At 43.5% G+C, this 10,619-nt stretch overlaps 2 protein-coding genes across 2 annotated transcripts; both read right to left on the bottom strand.

Moving 5' to 3' along the window:
- Positions 1–228: 228 nt before the first annotated feature.
- Positions 229–1,191, bottom strand: LOC138092247 (olfactory receptor 4X2-like). The gene has a single exon (XM_068988061.1). The coding sequence runs from the start codon at positions 1,189–1,191 to the stop codon at positions 229–231; it is 963 nt and encodes a 320-aa protein (XP_068844162.1).
- Positions 1,192–8,628: 7,437 nt separating this feature from the next.
- Positions 8,629–9,561, bottom strand: LOC138092246 (olfactory receptor 4B1-like). The gene has a single exon (XM_068988060.1). It carries the CDS (start codon positions 9,559–9,561, stop codon positions 8,629–8,631), a length of 933 nt encoding a protein of 310 aa, XP_068844161.1.
- Positions 9,562–10,619: the final 1,058 nt, after the last annotated feature.

Here is a 10,619-nt window from a genome sequence, read left to right as displayed (position 1 = left end):
ATGGGTTTGGGTGAACTCCGGGAGTTGGTGATGGACAGGGATGTCTGGTGTGCTGCGATTCATGGGGTCGCAAAGAGTCAGACACAACTGAGCAACTGAACTGAACTGAAGAGAAAATATATAGTAACTGATTATAGTGAAGTTGATGGAGAATAACTCTAAAATTAACAAGTCCTGGGAACTTGTCCTTCATCTCATTCTGCCCCTTCAGTTTGGACAGAGCATCGCCTAAACCCAAGGATCAAGACCAAGGCTCAGCCTCCACCTCTCTTCTACTTTCACTGCTCTGATCCACAGCCTCTTCACGGCCTTCCTCACTTCAGCATTTCTCAGGGAGTAGATGACAGGGTTGAGCAGTGGGGTGATCACCATGTAGAACACGGCCACCGTCTTGTCCGCAGACAGGGTGGTAGAGGGTCTCAGATAGATGAAGATGCAGGGCCCAAAGAACAAGGTGACCACAGTGACATGGGCCCCACAGGTGGACAGGGCCTTGCGCCGCCCCACGGAGCTCCGGGTCCTCAGATGGAGCAAGATGACCACATAGGAGGCTAAGAGGACCACGAAGCTGATCACAGACAGGGTCCCCCCGTTGGCAACGATCAGAAGGCCAATGAGGATGGTGTCAGAGCAGGCAAGTTTGAGCAGGGGAAGCACGTCACAGAAATAGTGGTCGATCACATTGGGGCCACAGAAGGGCAAGCGGAAGACAAGAAGGATTTGGGCCAAGGAATGCACAAAGCCCCCCACCCATGCTGCGCCCACCAGGACGGCACACGCCTGCCGGCTCATGATGGTGGTGTAGCTGAGGGGCTTGCAGATGGCCACATAGCGGTCATAGGCCATCACAGTGAGAAGGAAAATCTCAGTGCCAGCAAAGAAGTGGAGAAAGGAAAGCTGTGTCATGCAGCCCCACAGAGGGATGGCTTTCCTCTCAGCCAGCAGATCTGAGATGAGCCTGGGGGCTGTCGTCGAGGCATAGCAGATCTCCACAAAGGACAGGTAGCTCAGGAAGAAGTACATGGGGGAGCCAAGGCTTCTGCTGCTCATGACAGTGAGGACAATGAGGAAATTCCCCAGCACAATGGCTGTGCACAGGAGCAGAAATGTCACAAAGCAGGCTTTCTGCACCTCTGGATTGGAAGAAAGTCCCAGGAAAATGAATTCTGTCACATTGTGCATGTGAGCCATGATGTAGCCACCAGGAGGCAGTAATTTGGAAGGGTGATCTGAAATGATACAAAACAAGACTCCTTCCTTAAGGCGTGAATTATATAATAGTCTCTTGCGTACCTGAAATGCTATCATTCAGACTCTATAAACTTGAGTCTTCTCAGAAATAGGAAATCCATCTCTGCAATCCACAGACCCTTGCAGTCGGTGACACTCTTCTCTTAGGACATTTTGGAAATACAGCACTTTGAACACTGAATTGTAATTGTGCTATGTGACCATCTGGCCCCCCAAAGTGTGGACTTTCTAGAGCAGAGATTATGTCTTGCTACCACTGCATCTCCAGTGTTAACTGAAGCACCTGCACAAAACCACACTCAGTGAACGTCCTTAGGATGGGGAACAGTGCCTATAGACCACCCCGGCCTTCTTAGCAGAGTATTTGGTACACCACGGAAGTTCAGAAAATACTGAAAGGACAAAGGTCACCAAGGACCAAGGCCACATCTTTCCATCCCTGAATCCCATGTCTGGCAGAGTGCTTATTTCAGGCAAAGCCCAGACCAACGTGAGAGCACTCAGCATTCCCTTTACTTTCAAAGTGGAATTATAATCTTCACATGCTCACAGAACAACACTCACCCCACTGTTTCTGGGCCTTTGCTGTCTCGCCACTGTTCCTTTCATCTGTTCTGATCCCAGAGAGCAAAATAGTGCCCTGAGAACATCCATTACCTCGTGAAGGTTTCCCAGTTACTCAGTCTCCAAGCATTAAGGCCAACTTATGCACCAGAGCTCATACATCTCCGGAGTTGTCAGATGGAGGATCCGCTCTCCCTGCAGCCTTAGGAATGCTGAGACTAAGCCAGTAAGTCTATTCCACCTGATTAAAAACAAGAACACAGTAGACTTGCCTCTCAGATGTTCCTCAGAGAAATAACAATTCTGGCGGCTCAGCCTTGAGTTCACTCTGCTGAGAGATACTGGGGGTGGAGCAGGGTGCATTACGATCAAATGAGAGAAGACTGGTCCCCAGAGAGCCATGCCTTTCCCCTTCCTCATCAGGCACCTACCTCATGGGAAGCGGGACCTGGATACCAACCTCTCAAACTTTCTTGTAGGTAACATAACTTCAGAAATCAATAGGGAATATATTAAATTAATTTTACCCAGTGTTCACAGAGCACTTAGGCTATGGGGCTCTATGCTGTTCTGAGGGCAATTAGATCCAGCTCTTGCTTATCATGAAGTCAATTATGTGGTTTTACATATGACACCATCCCAAGGATGGGTTCAAGGAATTATGGACCACAAACATCAGAAACTGAGCCAGCCCTTCCCCCGGCCTTTTGTGTGGATGACGTGAGGCTACAGAACAGTGGTTCTCAACCATGGGTGATTTTGCCCCCAAGAGGATATGTGGCAACATCTAGAGACATTTTTTTTGTTATTTTTATTTTTACTTTATTTTGCTTTACAATACTGTATTGGTTTTGGCATACATTGACATGAATCCACCACGGCTGTGTACATGAATTCCCAATCCTGAACCTCCCTCCCACCTCCCACCCCATATCATCTCTCTGGATCATCCCTGTGCACCAGCCCCAAGCATCCTGTATCCTGTATCAAACATAGACTGGCAATTCGTTTCTTACATGATAGTATACATGTTTCAATGCCATTCTCCCAAATCATCCCACCCTCTCCCTCTCCCACAGAGTCTAAAAATCTGTTCTATACATCTGCATCTCTTTTGCTGTCTTGCATAGAGGGTAATCATTACCATCTTTCTAAATTCCATATATATGTGTTAGTATACTGTATTGGTGTTTTTCTTTCTGGCTTACTTCACTCTGTATAATAGGCTCCAGTTTCATCCACCTCATTAGAACTGATTCTAATGTATTCTTTTTAATGGCTGCGTAATACTCCATTGTGTATATGTACCACAGCTTTCTTATCCATTCATCCACTGATGGACATCTAGGTTGTTTCCATGTCCTGGCTATTATAAACAGTGCTGCGATGAACATTGGGGTACACGTATCTCTTTCAATTCTGGTTTCCTCGGTGCGTATGCCCATTTTTAAACTTTCATTTCCTACCTGTGTGGGAAGGCGGTGTTATTGGCACTTACTGGAGTTGACTCTTTGGAAAAGACTCTGATGCTGGAAGGGATTGAGGGCAGGAGGAGAAGGGGACCACAGAGGATGAGATGGCTGGATGGCATCACTGACTCGATGGAAGTGAGTCTGAGTGAACTCTGGGAGTTGGTGATAGACAGGGAGGCCTGGCGTGCTGCGATTCATGGGGTCACAAAGAGTCAGACATGACTGAGCAACTGAACTGAACTGAACTGGAAAGAGGCCAGAGATGCTAACACCCTACAATGCGGAAGACAGCCCCTACCACCACAGCAAGGGTTATCTGAGTCAAAATCACAATGCAACTGCTGTTGAGATGCCCTGCTCAGAAGGAAACAAAACCTTTCCAAACTGATCTTTATCAATATTAAACTGGATGTTGGTTTGAAAACACTACATGTGAGTTTATTACTCTGCTTTGGCCTCATCTGTATTAAATTTTCTGTCATTAATAGTTTTACAAATGGTATAATAACACTTTGTAAGATCAGCGTGCTCTCTCCCAGTCCTAAACATAATTGTCATTAATTTAGCCTGATTAAAATTAAAGCGGAAACAAAATGCCAAGTTTCAACTAGTGATTAAGAGACTGTTATGACCGTATTTTTTTTAATTATTTTACAGGTTTTAACATAAGATGTCATGTAAAAAACCCAAACAAACTTTTTGGCCAACCCAATAATTGCTTTTGATAGTGCAAACTCTGAATTAACCATTATCATTTTTTTCATTATCTATTATATTTAAAAAAACATTTAGGAAGAACATTAACAAATAATTACATAAAAGCTCAAAATATTTAAGAAAATCTACATTTATTCTGTACATCTCATCACTAAGCTTCTGTGGAAGGCTGTAAGTCAAAATCTTTTCTCTGTTGAAGGATTCAGTTTAATACATCTAAGGAAGATGAGTTTTTAACATGAGTCCATGAATGTGCATTACAGGAAAATACATTTGTTAAAATGTTTGTGGTATAAGACTATTTGCTCACCTAAAGTTGTACATTTTCAAGAAAGGCTGATGTTATTTTCTAACCTGGTGAAGATTAACCTACTGACTATGGCCACACTTGCCTAGCTCTGATTAAACTCCACCATTATATGAAAAGTACAGATTCTTTAAGAATTAGGGATAGTTCTGTACAACTTTTGCCTTAAGAAAAGCCATTTTGCAAATTCAAATGAAGATGTGAATTGGTCAGCTCTCCCTTTTGATGTTTATGCCACTACTTACTGTTCCAGGCTCCTTTGCATCTAGGGATAGATATATAACCTAGTTCCGCTCAATAAGAACAAAATAAGAATTGTTCTGGAAAAGTCCTTGGAACTGTTTTCTGAAGTGAAATGAAAACCCCTCCCTTCTTACATGTGAGCATGTAATACCGAGAGCTGCTTTAGCCATCTTGCAGCCATGAGGGGCCAGCCAAGAGAACTGAACGGGCTTGGGCATCGTGGGAATAACAAAACAACCCTGGGACCACTGACCTCCCAGCTTCTTGTTGAGTGAGCAATAAACGTTACTATGGCTTAAGCCAGGAGCTGGTAAACATGTTCAGTAAAGTGCTACGTAGAAAATATACAGGCTTTGCAAGCAGCGTCATGAATGTAGAGAACAAGCTTATAGTTACCCAGAGACAATGAGGGGTGGAATAGGTTGGGAGATTGGGATTGACATATATGCACTGCTCTACACAAAACAGGTAACTTGTGAGAACCTACTGTTTAGCATAGAGAACCCTACTCACTGATCTGTGACGACCTAAATGAGAAGGAAATCTAAAAAAGCAGGCACATATGTATACACAGGACTGATTTGCTTTGCTGCACAGCAGAAACTGACAACATTATAAAGCAGTTTGCTCCAATAAAAATTAATTTATAAATAAATAAGAATTTCATATGTAAAAAGAGAAAATATATAGGCTTTCCGGATCACACAGTCTCTGTCATAATTATGCAACCATACCACTCCAACACAAACGCTGCCATAGATAGAAAGAGTAAAATAATGGGGCATGACTGTAATCCAGTAAAACTTGTTTGTGGGCAATAAAGCTTAAATTTCATTCAACTTTTATGTGTCACAAAATAGTATTTTACTTTAATTTTTCAACCATTTGAAAATGTAAAAGCCTTTCTTGGCTCACAGGTCATACAAAAACAGGCAACGTGCACGACTGAGTGACTAGCACTCACTCACACAAGCACATAACTCAGTGCGCAGACAACAACTGTCTAGAAAGAAAGGGTCTTGTAAAATTATTTGGATGAAGCTATGAATGGTTGTATATTTATGGCTGAGTCTTTGCTGTACACCTGAAACTATCACAACATCGTTAATCTGCTTTACTCCTACACAAAATTACAAGTTTGAAAACAAAAAGATATGCATGGTTGCATGCCTGCTCAGTTGCCGTCATGTCCGACTCTGCAACCCCACGAACTGTAGCCTGCCAGGTTTCTCTGTCCATAGGATATCCAGGCAAGAAACTGGAGCAGGTTGACATTTCTTCCTCCAGGGGATGTTCCCGACCCAGGGATCAAACCCTCCTCTTCTGTGTCTCCTGCCTTGTCAGGCAGAGTCTTTACCACTGAGCCACGTGGGAAATCCATGTGAATGATTAATCACAGCTTTATTATATTTCACCTTCCACAGACCTGTCCTGCCGGGAGCCAGTGTGAGGAATCCCGCCCGTGACAAGGTCATGAGGAAGGAAGCTGACATACGCAAGGCGTGCTCAGACTTCAGGGACCCCTCTGGAAATTCCTAAGCATGTACCCCAACAAAAATCTGCCGGCTTTTGTGCTCTGCTTTTCTGCTTTTCTGATATTCTCTGGGAAAAAGTCAATTCAGGGTTTTAGTCTTCTGCATTTGAAAGGGATGTTTCAGTTAAACCCCTCTGATAGCTCTCTAGCCTGCCTAACAGGTTCCCCAGACCTCTTACAGCTTGTGAATTGCTTACAGCCCCCCAACCGCGGGAGGCACAAAGCTTAAAAGCATCTTAAAGATACAGAGCCTTTTCTAAAGAGTTAAAAATTATATTGGTAGAGGGTGTTCACTGTTGACTCAAGGATTGCTGCCAGACCTCCTTATTCTTTATCTTTTAGGCACCTGGAAGGATGTTAATGTAAGCAGGATGTAGAAAAAGATACATAGTAGTTTTGATGTTAGCAACACTAGACTTTTGAGTTAATTGCTTCTCTTTTGCTGTAAATCACTGTACTCCCTCTACTTGTTATAAGTTGCTGTATCCTTGCTGTGTAAGAATGTAACTTTATTTAGTGCTTTCTGAGAGTGGCACCAGACCTTGGGAAGATCAACACAAATAAGTCTTGTGGTTGACAAACCCTTATCAGAAAAAAGGCTGTAAAATGTTAATTGGCCCTTTTGGTTGGAAGATGATGTAAATTACCTAAGACTTGTGTATACAATTAGGTATGCAGAGAGAAAAGCCTGGTTTTGATAAGAGTCTGGACTGCTAACGCTGCATAACTTTGTGTTACCCATTGATCTCCATGTTTTATCAAAAGTATAAAAGGCCTTCTGAACAATAAAGGACGGAACCAGATTCTCGGACCAGATTCTCAGACCAGTTTCTCGGACTAGTCTCGGCCTGGTTTCTTGGGAATCTGGCTCCCCCCGTGTCTCTCTCTCTCTCTCTTTTTCTCTCCCTTTTCTTCCCTCTGCTCTTTACTTTAATTTCAGGCTGAATTTCCATCTGGGGCGTGGAGGCTCGCCAGGTCTACTTATTTGCCCTGCTATTAAGATCCGCGAGAAAGGGAGCTTAAGGCGAGGCACCCTTAGATATTCAAGCGGGCACCGGTGGCCCAACGTAGATGGTGCAAATTCCTTGTCTAGAATTTTATTGGTCTTCCACGTAAACCAAGCTATTCAGCCCTCTTTCTCCACTTAATCTTCCTACTGCACTATAGTTTCTTAATCTAATCTTATATTAATAAATAAACAAGTCTTTCCACGCCAACGCCGTCCACCCTTCGAATTCCCTGGATCCACCGGGGCTGGACCCCGGCATGTCCATTCTAACAACGTCCTACTTCCACAAACAAAGCTCCTACTGAGGAATTTGAGGCATTGGATTCGGGTTAATAAAGGGGGAAAACTAAAATTAAGTTTTTTTTTTTTTTAAGAAATAGACAACTTTAACAGGGTTGATATTTGAGAAGATGCATTCCTAAAAAATTGCCTTCTTATTTTTTTCCATTTAAAAAACATCAAAGAGAAAAACCTTCTCCTATGGTAGAATTATATATACAGTTGTCAAGAGCTGATAAGATGATTCTTGCTAAGTGAACTTCTTTGAAAAACTTAATTGATCAAGTTTATACATACTGGCTTGAAAAGCCATCTATAACAGTATATGAAAGAATGAGACAGATGTGCTGAGCGCAGCTGTCACAGAGATGGGAGATATTTAATATTTTCACTTACTAGAAAAGATGAAATAGTTATGTTCATAGTAATGGTTGTTCAGTTTTTAACATTATTAAATTTTTTATTTTGTACTGGGGTGTAGTTGATTAACAAACAATGTTACAATAGTTTCAGGTGGACAGTGAAGCGACTCAGCCATAGGTATACGTGTATCCGTTCTTCCCCAAATGCCCCTTCCATCCAGGCTGCCACATAACATTGAGCAGAGTTGCAAGTGATCTCCAGTAAGCCATTGTTGATTATCCATTTTAAATATAGCACTTGGTACATGCCCATCCCAAACTCCCTGCGCACGCTGAGTCATTTCAGTCGCGTCCGACCCTTTGGAACCCTATGGACCACAGCCCACCAGGCTCCTCTATCCATCGGATTCTTCAGGCAAGAATACTGGAGTGGGTTCCCATTGCCTTCTCCGCCACACTCCCTAGCTAGACCTAAAATGAAGTATTGATAGAAAAGCCTTCCGGGGATTCCCACAGGAGCACATTGATAGAGGGAAAGAATAAAACATAAGCTTATGTCTCCCACTACCACAATCTTTCCACACATCACAGCACGCTAACACTGAGAAGTAAACGAACCCAGGGTTCGCAGGCAGAAGGCGACAGAGTGGAAATTCCAATCCAGTGATCCCTCCCTCGAGTCTATGCCCTATTGAACATGAAAAAAGACAGCAATTTTCAACTTTCTCCAAAATACAGAGGGCTATGAAAGGCATCTGATTTATTTTATGGAATATAAAGCCCTCGTCTAAAATACAACCCAAAAAAAGTGACTAGGTGAACTTTTGCTCTGCTCCTCATAGTTCACTGAAATCAAACTTTTATTTAGTCCCATATGCATGCTCAGTTGTTTAAGGTTCCACCCCTGAGTTTACTTTCCTGCCCCACAGCCCCCTCATGGCAACTTTCACCTCTGCATTTCTGAGTGTGTAGATGATGGGGTTCAGCATGGGGGTGACCACCGTGTAGAACACGGCCACCAGCTTGTCCTCAGTGAAGGTGGAGGGGGGCCGCATGTAGAGGAAGATGGCGGGTCCAAAGAACAAGACGACCACCGTGACGTGAGAGGCACAGGTGGAGAGGGCTTTGCGTCTCCCCTCTGCTGAATGGCTCCTCAAGTTGACCAGGATGACAACGTAGGAGGACACCAAGAGGAGGAAGGAGAAGACGGAGATTAATCCACTGTTGGCCAACACCACGACCCCCTCCACAGAGGTGTCAGTGCAGGCAAGCCTGAACAAGGGATGGAGGTCACAGAAGTAGTGGTCAATCACGTTGGGACCGCAGAAGGGCAACTGGACAGTGACGAGGATCTGCACCATGGAGTGAACTATGCCCCCCAGCCAGGAAGCAGCCACCAGACGGTGGCACACAGGCCGGCTCATGATGGTTGTGTAGTGAAGGGGCTTGCAGATGGCCACGTAGCGGTCATAGGCCATCACCGTGAGCAGGAAGATCTCAGCAACTCCAAACAAGTGAAAGAAGAATATCTGAGCCACACAGCCCTCCAGGGAGATGGTCTTAATCTTGGAGAGTAAGTCTGTGATGAATTTAGGGACAACAGTGGAGGAGTAACTGATCTCCACCAGCGACAGGTGACTAAGGAAGAAGTACATGGGGGAACGCAGGCTCTTACTGACTCTCACCGTCAGAACAATGAGGCCATTGCCCACCACCGTGGCCAAGTACACGGGCAGAAACACCACAAAGCACGCTCTCTGCACCTCTGGATCCTGGAAAAGACCACTGAAAATTAACTCAGTCACATTATTGGTCCTCGCCATGGAATCCTTTCAGGCATGCTGGATAAGAGCTACTGAGAGCCCTGTAACGAAATGAACACTGGTCATAATGAATTCACTCCATATATAGCATGTTGGGCAGTGCAAACAACATTATAATACACTTACTATGATATCACTCAATTAGCCAGTATGAACGTATTAAGCATTAACAGTTTATATATCAGAAAATTAAGGCTCAGAGAATTGGCTGTTTACCCAAGATCGCACAGGAAGTAGTGAATTCTGGGACTCAGAACCAGATTTTCTGACTGTAGCCGCAATTCATTTTAGTCCATTATAAGATATTCTGAATTTAGGGAATCATTTACGTTCAGAGATTATGGTTTTACTATCCTTTTGCATTTTTTAGTGTTTTTTACTTCATTGCATTTTGAACGCTCTCTCCTATCAGGGAATTTTCATGAGACATTTCTGTTCTTAACTTCCTTTTTCCCTTATCGCTGCCTCAGGGAATCATCTTCCCACTGATATTTCTACCTTTTTCCAAAAGGTCTCTGTCCTGATTTCTTCACTCCTTTCTGCCAGTCCTCAGACTATTCAGGTCAGATTCCTTCTCCAGTCTTGCATCTTCAGTAACTATGTTCTTATGATAAATTCTCAAACACATTGGAGATAATTCAGTCCACCAGCTTGTCACCATCATTACACTATTACCTTCAAAGCCCGTGCCCCTCTGCTCAAACCACTGACAGATCATGAACTCACAGAGCTTGTCCTCAGGTAGCACTGTTATGGGTGGCCAGCCTGCTTATTCTTTTTCCAGGTTAGTAGAGAATTTCTCTATGAGTTACATCCCTGGAACATACTTACTGACACCACTTACATATCTATACAACCCCAAACTAGAGGGAAGAAATACAGATCATGATACCACCTCAAGCAAACAATGTCACGTAATTCAAAAAAATATCTTCCAGATTAAGCTAACCAACTAGGACTTTTTTCACCACATACAGTCCATGAGATGTAAGAATGAAATAGTATTAACACTTTGAATTTCTAAGTTTTATCCCATTATCTTTCCCCTTATCTCCAGG

Source organism: Capricornis sumatraensis, chromosome 16 (assembly GCF_032405125.1).
Source record: "Capricornis sumatraensis isolate serow.1 chromosome 16, serow.2, whole genome shotgun sequence".
Lineage (NCBI taxonomy): Eukaryota > Metazoa > Chordata > Mammalia > Artiodactyla > Bovidae > Capricornis > Capricornis sumatraensis.
This window is presented reverse-complemented; position numbering and strand designations above follow the sequence as displayed.